This window comes from Dendrobates tinctorius, unplaced genomic scaffold (assembly GCF_039654945.1).
Source record: "Dendrobates tinctorius isolate UK_male_01 unplaced genomic scaffold, ASM3965494v1 ptg000004l, whole genome shotgun sequence".
NCBI classification, from domain to species: Eukaryota; Metazoa; Chordata; class Amphibia; order Anura; family Dendrobatidae; genus Dendrobates; species Dendrobates tinctorius.
The window spans coordinates 45,587,005-45,606,259 of NW_027361672.1; the positions used below are offsets into that span (position 1 = coordinate 45,587,005).

A 19,255-nucleotide genomic window follows, 5' to 3' on the forward strand; every position below is an offset into this window, starting at 1 on the left:
TTGCGGTAATATCCATGTTGGTCTTTATATAGGGATTATTCTCATTAACAGCGCAGTCATCTTCTACATCCACTATTAGGGGGCGTCACCGAGTTGTAATCAAAGTTACCTAGTTAGGGGCCCACTCTGAAGTTTCGCCCCCCCCCCCCCCCCCCAAAGCAAAACCCTAGCTACGCCTCTGGTTGTATGTCTTAGGTCTGCAATGAATAATATAGGGGCATGCGTTGATTTCACTATAATATGGGTGTGTACACTTATTTCTCTTTTTATAGTATAACATCACCATTGAAATAAATCATTTAGGTTCATTTTTTATTTGCAAACTAAAGCAGCCATTGGAAGCAATATTATACCAATAGTACCAGCTTTTCACCAGCAGATGGCGCAGATGCGCTGTTATGTGCCGCCTTTAGAGGACCTTGACTGCCTGCGATCGCTGACCAATCAGGCTTGGAGTTACATGTGCTCTGTGTGCAGCCCCGGCACTTCAGGAGGAAGAGGAGGGTTCGCACTCTGTCACTAACAGCGGTGCTCCCCCTGTTTTCTATGGCTTCGTCCTCACTCCTGGCACAGAGCTCCCTGCGGCTCCCATTTCCTAGATCAGTGAGGTGAGACCTGTGTGCAGCAGACAGGAGCGGGTCCAGTGTGCGGTTTTTATAAAGTGCTGCCAGTCAATCGTCCGATCTGCGCCCATTATGGAGTCCTGCTGACGGTGACTTATCACGAAGGACTCTGGACATCAGTGTCACCTGCTTCCTTACCTTTCGTCCTCCCTGTTCCTGTTCCTTTCCCACCTTTTCTAACTTCTCTATACGTCTCTTTTTCTGTACCTCTCTATTGTGTTGCCCGCATAGCATCACATATACAGTAGCGCTGTACAGCGATTGTCATCAGATTCCTCATTACTGAGGACCCTTTAGGGTATGTTCACACAGTATTTGGAGCAGACATTCCTGCACTCAAAATGTGTCTCTTAGGCTAGTTTCACATTAGCGTTTTTTTGCGCAGCGCATCGGGCGCATAAAAAACGCAAAGAAAAACGCAAAACAAACGCGCGTTTTTTTAACGTCATGCGCACGCTGATGTGTAAAAAAAACGCAGAGTTGTTTGCGTTTTACATGCGTTTTTTGCATGCGTTGGCGTTTTTTATGCGCATGCGTTTTTAAGTGTGACGTTTTTTCCATTGTCTAGAGAACATTCTAGACTTGTTTCACTCAAAAACGCATGCGTAAAAAAACGCAACCGTGCGCAAGACCATGCGCACGCATGCGTTACCATAGACTTCAATGTGTTGTTTTTGCGCATTCCGTGCGCAAGCGTGCGCATGCGTTTTTTTGCCGAGACAGGGCGCACCAAAAAATCCAACATGTTGCGTCTGGCGCACCTGGCGCAAAAGACAAAAAAACGCATGCGCACGAAAACGCAAGTGTGCGCAAAAACATGCGCACGTCATGTTAAACATAGGTGCGCAGTGCGCATGCGCACGGGTGCGCACGATGCGCTGCGCACAAAAGCGCAAATGTGAAACCAGCCTTAGTAGAAAGAATGCTGCGTAGAATACATGCGTTTTTGATGCATTATTTTTTTTTCCCTTTTGTCTTTTTTTTTCTTCATTTGAATGTTGGAAAAGTGTTGACATGCTGCAGATCTGAAAATAAGCATCGTGTGCATGAGATCTCCAAAATCTTATTCATTTTCCTGGTACAGAATGCTGCACTGTGTACAGTCATGGCCAAAAGTTTTGAGAATGACACAAATATTATATTTTCACATGATCTGCTGGCCTCTGGTTTTTATGTGTGTTTGTCAGATGTTTTTATCACATACAGAAATATAATTGCAATCATATTATGAGTAGCAAAAGGTTATATTGACAGTTAGAATGAGTTAATGCAGCAAGTCAATATTTGCAGTGTTGACCCTTCTTCTTCAGGACCTCAGCAATTCTCCCTGGCATGCTCTCAATCAACTTCTGGATCAAATCCTGACTGATAGCAGTCCATTCTTGCAAAATCAAAGCTTTTATTTTGCCTGAATTTGAAGGTTTTTGTTTGTCCACCCGTCTCTTGATGATTGACCACAAGTTCTCAATGGGATTAAGATCTGGGGAGTTTCCAGGCCATGGTCCCAAAATCTCTATGTTTTGTTCCCTGAGCCATTTAGTTATCACCTTTGCTTTATGGCAAGGTGCTCCTTCATGTTGAAAAAGGCATTGTTGATCGCCAAACTGCTCTTGGACGGTTGGGAGAAGTTGCTCTTGGAGGACATTCTGGTACCATTCTTTATTCATGGCTGTGTTTTTAGGCAAGACTGAGAGAGAGCCCATTCCCTTGGCTGAGAAGCAACCCCACACATGAATGGTTTCAGGATGCTTGACAGTTGGCATGAGACAAGACTGGTGGTAGCGCTCACCTGGTCTTCTCCAAATAAGCCGTTTTCCAGATGTCCCAAACAATCGAAAAGGGGATTCATCAGAGAAAATGACTTTACCCCAGTCCTCAGCAGTCCACTCCCTGTACCTCTTGCAGAATATCAGTCTGTCCATGATGTTTTTTCTGGAGAGAAGTGGCTTCTTTGCTGCCCTCCTTGAGACCAGGCCTTGCTCCAAGAGTCTCCGCCTCACAGTGCATGCAGATGCACTCACACCTGCCTGCTGCCATTCCTGAGCAAGCTCTGCACTGCTGGTAGCCCGATCCCGCAGCTGAAACACTTTTAAGAGACGGTCCTGGCGCTTGCTGGTCTTTCTTGGGCGCCCTGGAGCCTTTTTGGCAACAAGGGAACCTCTCTCCTTGAAGTTCTTGATGCGATAGATTGTTGACTGAGGTGCAATCTTTCTAGCTGCGATACTCTTCCCTGTTAGGCCATTTTTGTGCAGTGCAATGATGACTGCACATGTTTCTTTAGAGATAACCATGGTTAACAGAAGAGAAACAATGATGCCAAGCACCAGCCTCCTTTTAAAGTGTCCAGTGGTGTCATTCTTACTTAATCATGACAGATTGATCTCCAGCCCTGTCCTCATCAACACCCACACCTGTGTTAATGGAGCAATCACTGAAACGATGTTAGCTGGTCCTTTTAAGGCAGGGCTGCAATGATGTTGAAATGTGTTTTGGGGGATAAAGTTCATTTTCTAGGCAAATATTGACTTTGCAAGTAATTGCTGTTAAGCTGATCACTCTTTATAACATTCTGGAGTATATGCAAATTGCCATTAGAAAAAATGAAGCAGTAGACTTTGTAAAAATTAATATTTGTGTCATTCTCAAAACTTTTGGCCATGACTGTACTTACAATTGCTCATTTTGCCTTTCTACCCAGATAATTCTTCTATTTGTCTATGACATCACGTGATAAAATAAAAACTGACGAGCTGAATCGTTCTAAGCTTTGCACAGATACAGGAGGTCAATTCTCTCTCTTTCCCCCCATTTGCCTTGGTCACATCATTTTCCATTCCACTGATGCCAATGTCCCCTGTAAGAGAATTAAAGTATTAAACAACCATATTCCTCACCTGTCCACGGAGAAGATAATAATCCGTTTGTCCCGCGATGGTTCTAGTTCTGCTTCATCTAGCTGGCAGGCTGCGTTGTTGCATGATGCGACTATACAGCCTGCCATCCAGCAGAGACACAGAGCAGTGTGTGCTATCGCTGCTCAGTGTCTCGTGGTGAAGGCCTATGTCCTGACACCATGAGCGTGAGAAAGTTCTCCTGCTCACTGTGCCATCTGACTGGCTGTGGACTCCCAGGACCTTTCAACTCACTTCACCTAAGTGGAGTCAGCGTGATCGCTGTTAGAAATTTCAGGCTTTTCCAAGGACATAGGTGTGTACAAATTGGATAGCACTCGGATGGGCCGAGTGCCGTGCGATGATTATTAATTTTTTTTATATCGCCCCCATTGACTTGCATTTGTGGGGCTGACATTTGCAAAAGATGGACCAGTTTTTATTAGTGTGTTCTATCCCTTTGTCTACCATCCGTATAAAATCCTACAAGATTGGAAATCTAAATAAATCTACCCCGGTTTTCTAATCCTGATGTGCTTGAAAAACAATAAGTACATTGATGTGAGCCCACAGTGATTTGTGGATCTACCGGTCTCCGCAAGAAGGGACCAAACAGAGAGGACCTCTTGGCCGGCAGTAGATAAGTCTGAAGCAGAGGTCTGGCGTGTGTGTGGGCAATGATAGTGCAGTATGGTATTGGATATGTTCATTGTACACTGTAGTCCTTTTTTATAGATCTGATGCATCGCAATGAACTGTACTTTGTTCTCCTTTCAGTCTTCATAAAGTGAAAACAAAGCTATAATTGCCCCTAACTCTGTATCTTATTGCTGTCTCCACCATAGGCTCAGTCATTGGGGTCGTGTTCCAGCCCTTGGAATACACGCAACAGCACGGCATATGCAAGCCTCTCAGCAAGACTTTGAGAAAGCACAGAGTGACTTGAAGACCCTGAAAAAGGACCCTGGCAATGACATAAAATTGAAATTGTATGCACTGTTTAAACAGGTAACGGAGCAGTAACCAAATAAATAGACTTGTATAATAAATGCAAGTTTGTAGCTTTAGTATGTATTCGGTAAAGGAAGATCTTTTTCTGCCCATATACACGAATGAGGATTGTGCTTTAAAATAAAAAGCCATCTTGAGCACCATTGACCCTCATTTGATCTCCATGACTGTATGGCAGCTACTGTTAAAATATATAAATAAATATATATATATTTTTTTAATATTGAATATGTTTCTACCTATAAATGTGGGAAATGTTTATTATAGTCTATGGGACATCCTGGTTTTCCCAGAGAGTTGAAAAGCCGCCCAATAGCAATTAAACCCTTACTACATATTCACATACTGGTACGTTCCCGCTGGTGTCCATAAGTGTGGAGAGGGCTCCCCCCCACACACACACACACAGTAGATGCTGACTGCTACACAGCCATCATCTGTCTAAGGCCAGGATCACACATGCAAGAAACTCAAACGAGTCTTGCATGTTAATATCCGGCACTGCCGCCTGCACTCAGGAGCAGAGCGTGCGGCTCCATGTATTGCTATGCAGCCTCACGCTCCGATCCGTGTGTCGGCGGCAGTGCCGGGTATTAACATGCAAGACTCGACCAAGTTTCTCGCATGTGTGATCCCAGCCTAAGGCCGGGGTCTCACTTGCAAGTGTGATGCGAGAAACTTGCACGTCAATACACGGCACTGCGGCCAGCACTCGGGACCGGAATGTGTGGCTGCATGTATTTCTATGCAGCCGAATACTCCCGTCCCGAGTGCCGGCGGCAGTGCCGGGTATTGACGCGAGAGACTCGTGCATCACACTCGCAAGTGAGACCCCGGCCTAATACAGCGGCCAGGCTGAGCTCAGGTCGCTGCTGTTAAATTTTTACATGCTGTAGTTAACAGCTTTAAGCGGCATTCAACTGGAATGCTCACCGGCGTGCACGTCTGCCTCTTATTGGTGCAACATGATCCAGTTGTGAGGTACCCTTGGCTGCCATCTTGGTACGCATGTGAAGCCCAGTTTATACAACTTTGGAATTGCTGTAATCCTACTGACCTGAAGAATTGCGTTGTCAGGTCATATATAAAATGAAAGCAAAACTCCCAAAACAATGGCAGAATTGCATTTTTTTTTCTCCATGCCTTCCCACTTGGAATTTTTCTTGTTTTTCGACCTACAAAAAACAAGCCATCATACATCTATGTTGACTGAAAATTAAAAAAAAAATTAATTCTGGCTCTAAGGCCGGTTTCACATTTGCGCTTCAGGGCGCAGCGACGGCCTGCGCACGGCCGCCGCTAAGCCCTGCCCCCTGCCGCGCCTCTGCCGGTAGCTCCGCCTCCCGGCGCATGACGCTGTATGCGTCATGCATCCCCTATCTTTATCACAGGACGCTGGCCGTGCGCAGTATGCGTTTGGCAGCGCCTGCGTCCTTTTGACGGTGCGCCGAGCGCAACCAAATTGCAACAGGTTGCGTTTGGCGCTGGCCGCCAAACGCATACTGCGCACGGCCTGCGTCCTCAGTGATAAAGATAGGGGACGCATGCAGCGTAATACACCCGGAGGCGGAGCTACCGGCGGAGGCGCGGCAGGGGGCGGGGCTTAGCGGCGGCCGTGCGCAGGCCGTCGCTGCGCCCTGAAGTGCAAATGTGAAACCGGCCTTAGAAGTATGCAAGAGAAAAATAAACAGCACAAATGAAAAATTGCCCATTCCTTAAAAGGTAACAGGAACGGTCTTATGACATCACATCACATCGGGAGTTTTTCCATTCGACACCCCCCCTTCTGTGTACCATACATAGTTAACCTTTGGTTTCAGTGCAACACTCGAATGTCTTCTGTAGCAGCGAAGTTGGCTTAGACCAGGAGCCGCCATCATTTTTATATGTCATCCCCTATAATTTTGACAATTCCAATTGCTCTGGTTTGCATATATTAAATTAACATATACCACTTCATGTTGTTCATTGCCTTTTCTCCATTTTCACAATTTTTTTATATCCTAAGGCAACACAAGGTTCTTGTAATACTCCTAAGCCCGGCATGTTGGACTTTGTGAATAAAGCAAAGTGGGATGCATGGAAATCGTTGGGAACTTTGTCACAGGTAATAAAACTATGCAGCGTCTAAAAAAGGAAATGTAGTTTCTGGAGGCCATTGTTTCATGACGTTATCCAGAACTTTCTTTATTTCTTTTTTATCCCTATGTGGCTAAGCACTTATCTGCAGGTAATTAATAACTACTTGCCTGTGCTGCCCTGTCACCATCTCAGCCGGCTCAGAGTGGTCACGGGTCACTACAGCCTGGAAATTTTCTTTTCTGTGATGTCAACAGAGCAATTCCTTCAATTCTGTTCTGTCGACAGGCCTTCACTGACATCATGTTGATTGACGCCTGTCCCCACACTGCTTAGCTGCAGAGAGCCAGCTGTCAGTTAACATTTCGCCAGCAATAACACCCAATCGACAGAGCAAAGCGGAAGAGAAAAGGCTGCGCTGTTGACGTGATGTCACAGAAAGGAGAATTGTCCTTAACCACTCTGAGCAGCGAGAGGTCCTTGCAGGGCAGAATAGGCGAGCAGTTAGCAGGTACCAGTCATTAAGTAATTAGCTCCATAAGGGGAAAAAAATCGGCTTAGGATGAGCATTAAATGATCAGAAATTGTTCATTGCACATAGGTGGCCATTATTTTTGGCAGCAGAGGTCTTTGTTACACAGGACAAGGCGCTGGACCTTTGATTATTATCTTAATCTAATATGTAGGATCATCCGTGTAATATTTTCCCCATTCTCGAACAGCCTTCCATGAGGTGAATATTCAGAATTGAGAGTCCTCAGTGGTTGATACCTTTTAATGGCTAACTGAAAAGATGGTAACACATTGCAAGCTTTCGAGACTACTCAGGTCTCTTCCTCAGGCTACACGGTACAAAGATATATGTCTTTCCTGTATCTTCCATGAGGTCACACATTCATGGTTCTTTTCACTTATTTGTTTGGCAGCTTTGCAATTTTCTGAATGTCGTACAAATGAATGGAGACCTGCATCTGTCATACGTTTATGATATTAATGATTTCTTTGGTCTGTGCTCCTTCTAGCTTTCTTAAAGATCTTCAAGAATCTACTTGAAAAAAAAATTACCTTAAATTTATTAATTGGAAGGTTATGGCATATCTCTATCCTTTCATAGGATCGCCGGTTATCAGGGAAAGGTCTTCCAGGCCTCTTCATGTCCCTTGTAGTTGATTAATAACTATTTCCCTCTAGCACTGTAGTCATCGGCCTTTGAACCAGCATGTCTTTTCCTCATATTGCCATTTCAAAGTGTGTGACCATTAATATAGGCTTAGGCCTCTTTCACACATCAGGTTTTCGCCGTCAGGCGCGATCCGGCGCTTTTGACAGAAACCGGATCCGGCGAAATGCAATGCCGGATCCGTTTTCCCCCCCATTGACTTGCATTTGCGCCGGATCGCGCCGGATGGCCATGCGTTTCATCCGGTTTTCGCCGGATCCGGCAATGTGTCGCGATCCAGCGTCTGGAAAAAACGGTGACTGTAACGTTTTTTGTCTCCGTCGAAAAAGCCGGACACGCCGGATCCGGCGCGTCCGGCTTTTTCACACAACGAAAGCCTATGAGCGCCGCAATGCGCCGGATCCGGCGAAAGCCGGCCGTCGGCCGGATCCGGTTTTTTGGTCTGAGCATGCTCAGTAGCTCTGCCCACAAGACATATATAAAAGCAAGACAGTGGGACCCACAGCCACACCCAACATGCCACCCAAGACAGCAACCAGGCGCAGGAGAAGGCAGGAGACCACTGCAGCACCATCCGCACCACCACCACCCCAAATGGAGCAGCAAATAGAACATGCTGAGGAGGGGAGGCCAGCAGCAGATGAGAGACGGTAATTATCAAATCCCCCATTCCTCCAAACTAGGGCTATTGAATATCAAGATATTCATTGGCCCTTTGTTTCTCTTTATTCAACAGCCGCCCAAGAGATGCAGCAGCAGCACTGGCTTCACTGGCAGCAGCTGTAACACCACCCACAGCCATGGAGTCTGGCCAGCAAGAGGACAGCACATCTTCTGGGAGCCCTCCCTCGCATCGTCAGCGTTTGACGGTAAGTTTTTATTTCCAAAATCCATCTTCTCTGTAATATATGTCTATTCATTGCCTTTTATTTCAAAACAGGAATCACAAGATGAAGAGGAGCTCCCAGAAGAAGGAGGAAGGGGTGGACAGACACTTGGAGTGGGCTCACAATTGGTAAGTTTTTTGCATCAAACGCAGAAACACAACATCACACTACACACAACACATAGAAAACAATGTTCTGCAGACCACACACAGCAAACAAATGCCTACATCCAAAGACATAACTTTTTTTGTTTTCTTCTCTAGTCTTCCCAATCTGGTGCTTGGCCAAGAGGTCCTCGCAGTGCCTCCCAGGGTCGTCGGCGACAGCAACGCGGCGGTCACCAGCGTGTAAGTATAAATATTTTTGCTTTGTTTTTTTGCACTTTTTATTTCATTTCTTTTGTGGAGGCTAATTATGTTATTTTTGTCTTTTTCTTTAACAGCCTTCACAGCGTGCTCCCGACTCTGACGGTGAGGATGGAGGGATTGATGTGGACCGCCTCATCGATCTCGTCAGAGAAAGGGAGCCGCTCTGGAATATGGCTGACCGCCGCCACGCTGACCTGATTGTTACCCGACGACTCTGGGAGGAAATCTGTTCTCTCCTTGTGGGCCGCTGGGAGGACCTCGAAGCTCGGGCCCAGATTAAAGAGCGTAAGTATATACAGTACCAGTTGCTTGATGTAAACCAGTGTTTCCCGAACTCCAGTCCTCGTGGTCCCCACGGATCATGTGTTCAGGATTTCTATTTACTATAGAAATCATGAAAACATGACCCCTGGGGACCATGAGGACTGGAGTTTGGGAAACACTGATGTTGTATACTAACCACTCCTTTCTTGTTTCAGGGAACAGAATTGTGAATCGGTGGCGGTCTGTGAGGGATCGTTTCAAGAAGGAGTTCAATAAAGAGATGCGGGCCCCGAGTGGATCTGGAGGACGCAGGAGCAAGTACAAGTACGCAGAAGCCCTGTCGTTCCTCCGGGAAACAATGGTCACCAGAAGGTAAATATTACACACCACATGTGAAAAAAAATGTTATATGTAAAAAAAAATTTCAGCCAGGGCCATACCATGTCAGTATTTTAATTGTTTTTTTTTCTCTTTATTCCACAGCACGGTGAGCAGCACTCGGGAGCCGGCACGATTGGACCCTTCTGAGGCGATCCCTGAGGAGACCGGCACCGAGGGACACTTCGACCGCCCCGGTACATCTGCACCTTCCCAGCCTTCACACACATTCGACCCATCTGTCCCATCCACCAGCACAGGAGCATCGTGGCCGCCTACATTACATGAAGCTGCTGGTGAGGAGATCGCTTTCCCTTTACCCCACCCTTCTGCCCCTGCCACCTCTAGTACACCTGCGGGTACTGGGCGGCAGCGGCAGAGGGGTCAGGAAAAGACTTATGCGCCAGAGTTCTTGCATCTGAATGCATCTTTCCAGAACTGTCTAAAAGTCTTGTCAGAGCAAATATCCGCAGGCTATCAGCAGATCAACTCCAGCATTCTGGAGGTGAAGACACTTCTGCAAACCATGCATTCAGAAGCAAGATCTTCGCCAAACCACACCTTTTTCAGGTCTGTTGTGGAGCGCATGGAAACGCTCTCTCCTGCCCAGCAGATGCATGTAATGCATTCATGCCACGCTGCTCTCCAGCAAGTTACCTCCCAACCTCCTCCTCCTCCCACCACAGTAGTTCCTCCACCTGCACCCCCTCCAGCCACTTTCCATCCTCCCCCTCCTATTACATCTACACCCCCTCCAGCCACTTTCCATCCTCCCCCTCCTATTACATCTACACCCCCTCCAGCCACTTTCCATCCTCCCCCTCCTATTACATACCATCCACCTCCAGCCACTTTCCATCCTCCCCCTCCTATTACATACCATCCACCTCCCCAGCACCATCCACCTCCCCAGCACCATCCACCTCCCCAGCACCATCCACCTCCCCAGCACCATCCACCTCCCCAGCACCATCCACCTCCCCAGCACCATCCACCTCCCCAGCACCAGCAACCTCCCCAGCACCAGCAACCTCCACAGTACCTGCAAACTCCCCAGTACCAGCAACCTCCCCAGTACCAGACATCTCCCCACTTCCAGCAACCTGCCCCGTACCAGACATCTCCCCACTTCCAGCAACCTGCCCCGTACCAGACATCTCCCCACTTCCAGCAACCTGCCCCGTACCAAACTCCTTCCCCATACAACTTGCCATCAACATCATCTGCTCCTACAGTCCCTGCCCAACCCTCCACTCCACCACCCACCACCTCTTCTGCTTCCCACATGTCCACCCATTCTGTAGTTTTTTCCACACCTTCACCTCTAACTGTTCCTTCCCCACCACGATCCCAGTCCTCTCTCCACACTCCCAGTGTCGAAGTGTCCCGCAGCCCCTACAGCAGTATTTCCACCACACACTACACAGAATTATAATGTGTGTATTTAAATAAAAATGACCAGTTTTATGGTTTCAGTTTTATAGTTTCAAAGTTTTATTAAACAAGTTTATTACAATTTTAAAAAAGTTTACTAAAAAAAACATTTTTCAATAAAAGTTAAATTATTTTACACTGGTTGTCTGTCATTTCTTTCTGCGGCGAAAAAGGTTAAATACAGGGTATTTAAAAGGTGAAATGGTATTCAAAACTAGGTATATAACTGTGGGTAAATTTTAGTTTTTTGCCACAGTTGTGTTCCTGGTTGTGTTTGAAGCAAAGTATTTCACCTAAAAAGTTGTGTTTATTGTTGGTGATTTCCTAACAATGTACACAACTTTTGTTAAAAGGTGAAATACTTTGCATAAAACACAACCAGGTACACACCTGTGGCCTAAAGCTAAAAATAGAGACCATGACAAGATAGCCAACTTTGGTTGGCAAAGGTATATACTGTTGGTCCAGAAGGTACACAAGTTTGGTTAGGGCACAAATCTTTCACACTCTGTCATCCTGCCAGTGTACTCTGCCTTGAGGTGACATAAAGTATAGTGCAAAATTGTCCCTCATTACTGAAACCGTCACAGAACTTCTAGTGGTAATGTCATGGTAATCTTGCAAGGTGGTTTCTTCAGAGGTGTCCTCAATGGAAATGGGTTCCTTGCAGATAACAAAATTGTGGAGTACCACGCACGCTTTGATCACCTCGTCCACAGTTTCTGTCTTGAGGTTGATCGCAGTCAATAGGACCCGCCATTTGGCTGTCAGAATACCAAAGGTACATTCAACCATTCTTCTTGCTCTTGTGAGGCGGTAATTAAAAATGCGTTTTGGTCTTGTCAATCCTCTGCTAGAGTACAGTTTCAAAAGGTGTTCTGACAGCTGGAAGGCTTCATCCCCTACACAGACAAATGGCATAGGTGGACCAGATGTTTGCGGCAGCGGTCTAGGTGGTGGGAACTGGAAGGTGTTTCCATACAGTTTACGCCCCATGGCAGACAGTTTGAAAACTTGAGAGTCATTGGAGCGGCCATAGGCCCCAATATCAACCGCAATAAATTTGTATTCCGCGTCAGCGATGGCCATGAGGACAATTGAAAAATATTTCTTGTAATTGAAATATTCCGATCCCGATCCAGCTGGCTTTACAATGCGGATATGTTTCCCGTCCACAGCGCCCAAGCAGTTTGGAAACTGACATATCTGTTGAAACTTGTCAGCAATTTCAATCCACCTCTCTGTTGTGGGCTCTGGTAAAAACTCTTCAGCTAAGGAGTCCCACAATGCACGGCATGTGTACTTCACAATTCCAGATATGGTGGAAATCCCGAGTCTGTACTGGAAATGCAGTGACGAAAGGGATTCTCCAGTTGCAAGAAATCTGTGGGGAATTAAAAAACAATAAATTAGTTTTAAATCACAGCATTACATACCAAAACTGACCTATAACACTTGGAGATACAAATTACCACCAACAAGATTGCAGTGAAAGTGTGCTCTGATGCGATCATATCCAATAAATGTGGCTTACCTTAAAGTCACCATCAGACGCTCTGCGGGTGAAACAGAGAAGCGGCAATAGGTGTCCGCTTTTCTTATGAGGTGTGCAATGCGCTCCACCAAGTAATCAAAATTCTCCATTTTCATCCTAACATATCCAAAAAATTTATCCGGGTTTCGTCGAAGGTCCATGCATAGTGTAGAATAGACCCCACGCGTCATTCTCTTGGCTGTGATGGGGTGGATCCACAAACGTTGTCTACGATGCCTGATGCGCTGCTGTCTCGCTCTCTCCTTCTCCAGAACAATCACCCTCAAACGATTCGCCTCCGCTGTAAAATCCGCCAAATTCTTCAAAATATTTCCAATCACAACATCCATCTTCGCCAGTAACTTGCTCTTCTCTCCAACCTGCACTTTCTCCTCTACAACCTGTCAAAGAAGGGCTGTAGGAACACGCTATATATAGTTTTCCAGTAGCCAATCCCGTTCGGAAGGCCACAAGGGTCAATTTTAAAAACCGGATCCGGCGTAATCCGTCGAAAAAACGGATAGAAAAACGGATGAACCGGATGAGACGGATCCGGTTTTGTCTATCCAGAAAAAGACGGATCCGGCAGAAAACCGGATCCGTCACATCCGGTTTTCAGAAACATTTGCCGGATCCGGCGTTCCGGCACGACGCCGGATCGCGCCTGACGCCGAAAACCTGATGTGTGAAAGTAGCCTTACCTTCCAGGTATATGTCTATGCTTTGTCATTCATACTTCATTACTTGGATACTTCTTGGTCACTTGTTTTTTTATGATTATGCTGTAGTTATAGTCATTATATATCATATATGTGGACACTGACTGCATAAAATTGGCCACTTATTGGGCCCTATGCAGTATACAAGAGAAGTTTGGCTCTCGTGTATGAAGCGCTATGCTCTGGCCTCTCCTATTTCTTCAATTACATATTTTATTGATCAACCTCTGATCCCAAAAGCTTAGAACCAACATTGGTCCATCCGTGGATTTCAGTGGGACTTTTCAGATACGCAGACTTGGTTGACATTGACAGGTTGGAAATTCTCTCGTTTGACCTGAAGTCTAAATTTTCTGTAACAGATAGAGAATTCTTCTAATTTATGCAGAACAAAACACCTTGCTTTTTCACCATTTCGCTCAATGACTGTCTCCCAACCAACTGAGTTTGAGAAGTTCTATAGAAGGGGTTAATATCTGATATTTATTAGGTTATAAACTCTGCCCAGGAGGATCCTCCGAAGAAACACCCCTATATGATTAAATGGGAGCCTCTTCTAGAGAGGGAGCTGCCCTCACATTATTGGCAGCGTATTTGGGACAAAGCTGCCAAATCCTCCATTGCACGTTTATATGAAGAGAATCCATAGAAGTTTTATGTGTTTGGTACCACTCCCCAGAGCTCCTCCATAATCTGAATCCCCAGTATCCGCATATTTGCTGGCGATGTGGCTCAGCAACTGGTTCTCAATATCACATCTGGTCTTGCCCAGGGGTGGTTAGATTTTGGGAATTAGTGAAAGTTTTAATACAAAGGGTACTCTTCGTGGAAGTTGAGCTAGAACCTGTAAACTATTTGCTAAATGTTTCTTCTAGAGGGAGAAGAACTCATCTAAATTATTATTGCATATGTTAACCATAGTTAGGTGTTAGATCACTTTCCAATAGGAACAGACCACTCCTCCCTCTTAACAAAAATTGTTACAATAGAATGGCTGATATTCGTAGAATAGAATACATGACTGCTTTAATAAATGCGAAGGTGGATAGATTTGATGCTATCTGGGCTCCCTGGGATTATTTCTGGGCTCAAAAAAATAGCTAGGACCTATTTGGACTACTGTATCTATATTTTTTTCCCCACGCCTTGATGTGTTTGTTTCCTGTCTGTCGACTGTTAAATAAGAAATTTGAATTTAATAAGTGAATGGGGTTTGGTTTATTATGGCATCGAGTGTTATTAATATATAAAGTATTTTTTTTTATTTGAAACTTGAGTCTTTTATGGTTTTAGTTTGCAACATATTTTCATGTAACTAGAGGGAAATGTTTTCCATCAGTTAAACTTTAATGTACCCTATCCTCATTGACTATTTTCTTTGTTTATTTTTCATGTTAAAATATGAATATTTTGTGCTTATTTTGAGTGTTAAAAATGTATAAAACTTAATAAAAATGAGTTTAAAAAAAAAAAACAAATTCGGGTCTTACTGCTTAAACAGGCAATTGAATGACCTCTAATCTGTCAGCATGTGGCAGTGGGGTGGTGAAAATGTGACTTACTCTTTCACAGCCTACCCATGCATGTCATCCAGAGATCTCTATAAACAGAAATGGATAAAGTAGGTAGATGTGATATACTTCAGTACATTGTCATTATATACTGACATTATTGTTTTATGTTTTTGTATATATTTTCAGGATGAAGCTAGAAAATCCTATGTAGAACTTGTTAGCAATTTGATCTCTTCTGAAGCCCCTGCAAAAGATTCCGCTTCACCGTGCACTGGTCAGAAATATGATACAGTTCAGGTGGTTATTGGTGACAATATAACGAAGATATATCTGAACAGACCAGATAAGAAAAATGCCATCACACTACAGGTAAAAATCAATTAGGTTCAGTCTTTGATCGAAAGCGCTGTCCTTTGCTGTATGTATGGTTGATCACACAGTTCATGGATAAGGGGTCCTTGCAACTTGTTGAGCGGTTATCGAGGCCTATACCTAAGTGCTATGTAAATTAATATTTTTCTTACAAGCTCCTCTGCAGAAAAAATGAAGCATTACACAGGCCCATTAAAAAATAAAGGGAACCTGTCTTGTTGAACTTGATCTATAGTAGCCAGTGTTATAAGGCAGAAGGAGCTGAGCAGATTTATTTATTATTATTGCCCAGTTTATCCCATGGCGCTTTACATGTGAAAAGGGGTATACGTAAAATATAATTACAATAATCATGAACATAACGAGTCACCGACTGGTACAGGAGGAAAGAGAACCCTGCCCACAAGGGCCCACAGTCTACAAGGGATGAGTGAGGGCAGACTGGCCGTGCAGCAGTATGGTGGAACAAAGGTTACTGCAAGTTGTAGACTTGTTGGAAAAGGTAGGTCATCAGGTTCCTTTTGAAGGTTTCCATGGTAGGCAAGAGGATATGTTGGGGTACAGCAAGGGTGGGGAATCCTCTTTCTTTTTTGCAAAGGGCCACTTAGATATTTATACCATCCTTCGGGATGGTACAAATTTGGTTTCAGTAGTCGAGGCAGAAGATGATGAGGGCATGTACTAGTGTTTTTGCAGATTCTTGAATAAGGAATGTACGGATCCGGGAAATAATTTTAAGTTGCAGTTGGCAGGAAGTGGAAAGGGCTTGAATATGTGGTTTGAAGGAGAGATTAGAGTCCAGGGTTACTCCGAGGCAACAAGCTTGTGGGACTGGATACAGTGAACAGGCATTTACTTTGATGGATAGGTCTTTTGGGGGGTTGAGTGAGATGGGGGGAAGATGATGAATTCTGTTTTGTCCATGTTAAGATTTAGAAATTGAACAGAGAAGAAGGGTGAGATAGCAGACAGATATTGTGGGATTCTGGTTTGTAAGGAGGTGGTATCGGGTCCAGAAAGATAGTTCTGTGTGTTATCATCATAGAGATGATACTGGAAGCCGTGGGACTCTGAGCTGTCCCAGGCCGAAGGTGTAGATTGGGAAGAGCAGGAGTCTTAGAACTGGACTTTGAGGGACCACCAGCAGATAGGGGGCGAGGTAAAGAGGTGGTGTGTAAGTGGGAGACGCTGAATGTCCCGTCTGTTAGGTATGAAGAGATCTAAGATAGGGCCACATCCTTATACCAATAAATGAGTGAATCTGTAGTTAAAGGCAATGGTCAACTGTGTCAAAGACATATGACCGGTCCAGGAGGAGCAGGAATGGGGCATAGTCTTCAGCTGAGAGGAGAGGGAGAAGGTGCTGAGGCACGGAGGAGAGAATTAAGAGTCTTGAATAGCTGTTTATGGTTGTGAGACAGGGAGAGATAAGTATGTTTGTTTTGCTGCAGTTAGTGTGAACTTGAAAGTGGTGAGGGACTGTTTGAATGTGATAAAGTGCTCGTTGGAGTGGGCTCTTTTCCATCTCCACTGAGCATCCCTGGACTCCCGCCTTAAGGGGGTTTTACACATAGCGATATCGCTAGCAATATCGCTAAAGCATCACCGATTTGGTGACGCAGCAGCGATATCGCTACGTGTGATACTTACCTCCGACCGGCTCCCCCGCTGTCTGTCGTTGATCGCGCAGCTCCATTTCTCGTCGGGCACTTCCTGCTGGCGCCGACGAGCGACGCGTGGACGCGGGCGGAGGACGTCAGGATCGCCGCGTCTGAAAGGTAAGTAATGACCGCTGTATCGCTGCTGCATCGCTGTGAGATCTGCCTGTGTGGCAGCTCACTAGCAACCATTTAGCGATGCACCAGCGATCCTGACCGGATCATGTCGTTGTCGGGATCGCTGGTGCATCGCTAAATGTAGGCTGGTGTGCCAAGGTTGCCTGTTGATTTTGTGAACTTTGGTATGTGCGAGGGGAGCGACCGATTCAAGACCTGCAACTGTTGTGGTGTTATATAAAATGGCAGCAGCTCCTCCATCGTATAAGGAACCTATGTTTGCAAGAGGGATAAGGGACTCAAAGTGAGTGTAAATCAAGGTGTTTGAGATTTCTGTGAGACTGTGCAGGGTTATGGACAGACAAAGGGAGAGGTGAGTTAGAGAGGTTAGTTAGGGAATAGAGGCGGGTGAAGTTGAGGTCCAGTGTATGGCTATCTTTGTGAGTGGCTGTAGAAGACCCTTTGAGCAAGGCTGAATGACGATGTGAGAGATAGAAGCTTAGAGACAGCAGAGTGGTAAGTGTCAATGGGGATGTTGAAGTCACCCATGATGATAGTGGGGATGTTAGCAAAAAGAAAATAAAGTAGTCAGGTGGGGAAGTGGTCAAAAAAGGTGTTGGCTGCCCCTGGGGGCGATAAATGACAGCCATTTGGAGGGGGAGTAAATGTGCACAGAGTGCACCTTAAAAGAATTGAGAGTAACAGAGGGTGGGAGTGGAATTTGGGTGAAGGAGCATTTATCTGACAGGATATAACCGACTGTTCCACCATTCTTGCTGCTGGGGTTGGGGTGTGTGAGAAAGATGGAGACCCTATAAGAAAGTGTAGCTGGAGACTCTGTGCCAGAGGGGGTGAGACAGATTTCAGTGATGACAAGGAAGAAAAGTTTGTTAGTGATGAAAAGATCATGGATGTATGAAGGTTTGTTGCAGACAGCGAGCGTTCCATCGAGCTCTTGTTAGATGGACTGGAGAAGCAGGGGCTGGGCGAATGAGTCTAAGGTTAGAAAGGTTGCGGAAATTTGTGATAGAAGTTATTGTATGCATGTGGTGAGAAGGACGAGGATTTAAAACACAATGGTCCTAATTCCTGAAGACTCACGGTCTTGATAAGAGAGCATGGTGGAGTCAGATGCTGATTAATGAAGAGGTACATTCCTCTTTATGAATTTGGAGCATCTAATGAGTGGTGTGCGCCATGGCAGAAATGTTACTCCAGTCCTAATTGGACGAAGATTTCTGGCATACAGAATTAAACGAGCTGTGACGTCACGCTTCTGCTGTGCCCTCAGCCCGTCCCATTCTGGTGGGGCTGTGGCTGGGAAGAACTGGCATTGACACGCTAAAAGTCGTAAAATTTTTGCACAGCTTTTCATAGCAGTTTACACCAGTATTGTCGAAATTGTTTTGATATTTGGCCAAAATGTCATTTTTTTCAGCATTTTTACTACTGTTTTTCCAAATTAAAATCACATTGATTTATCGCCAAAAAACGCAAGTGATGTATGTTGTGTTTTTTTGGGCCATAGCCTGTGTTTTCATCTGGGGAAAAATAGACATCAATGTGCGAACATACCCTTAGTTTTCTTTTGGTAATACCCATTTCCATTATCTCATTTAATCTTTTATTACTGCTTTAATATTGTAGCTTTGCCATCTTTATTGACTTCATTTTTTCTGTTTTTTAGATGTACAGAGAGATTGGTCTGGCATTAGATGAAGCTGCCAAAGATGACTCCGTTATTACTGTATTGACTGGTATGATCATCCCTGAATATTAACATTCTGATTTAACACATTAGTTGTATAACCTACATTTTATTATCAATCATCAAAGAGTGTTGATTGAACTAACAATCAAGCACATCTATTTCTTTTCTTCGTTATGATCTAATCTTTCTAAAAAGGTGATAGCACAATGAAAGAAAAAAGGATGGCACTCACCGTTACCAAAAGTAGAAGTCTTTATTTCATGGATAAAAATGTATGGGCTCGGGAGCAATGCAAAGAGTGCGGACGCATTCTTTGCATTGCTCCCGAGCCCATGCATTTTTATCCATGAAATAAAGACTTCTACTTTTGGTAACGGTGAGTGCCATCCTTTTTTCTTTCATTGTGCTATTGGATTTTGTTATATTTCTTCAGGATTGAGCACCCGTTCCTTGGGGTATGTGGCGTTCATATAGTGTGTGAAGGGTCTCTTTAGATTTGTTTAAGAGACCACGGT

The 19,255-nt window shown here is 44.9% G+C and overlaps 1 protein-coding gene across 1 annotated transcript in view; it reads left to right on the forward strand.

Moving 5' to 3' along the window:
• The first annotated feature begins 439 nt into the window (after positions 1-439).
• Positions 440-19,255, forward strand: part of ECI2 (enoyl-CoA delta isomerase 2) — a 47,196-nt gene continuing 28,380 nt past the window's right edge. The window contains exons 1-5 of the mRNA XM_073567452.1: positions 440-608; positions 4,360-4,522; positions 6,534-6,632; positions 15,069-15,251; positions 18,717-18,786. Of these exons, the coding sequence (XP_073423553.1) occupies positions 547-608; positions 4,360-4,522; positions 6,534-6,632; positions 15,069-15,251; positions 18,717-18,786 (577 nt within the window). The 5' untranslated portion in view covers positions 440-546. The remainder of the gene's footprint in view (positions 609-4,359; positions 4,523-6,533; positions 6,633-15,068; positions 15,252-18,716; positions 18,787-19,255) is intronic.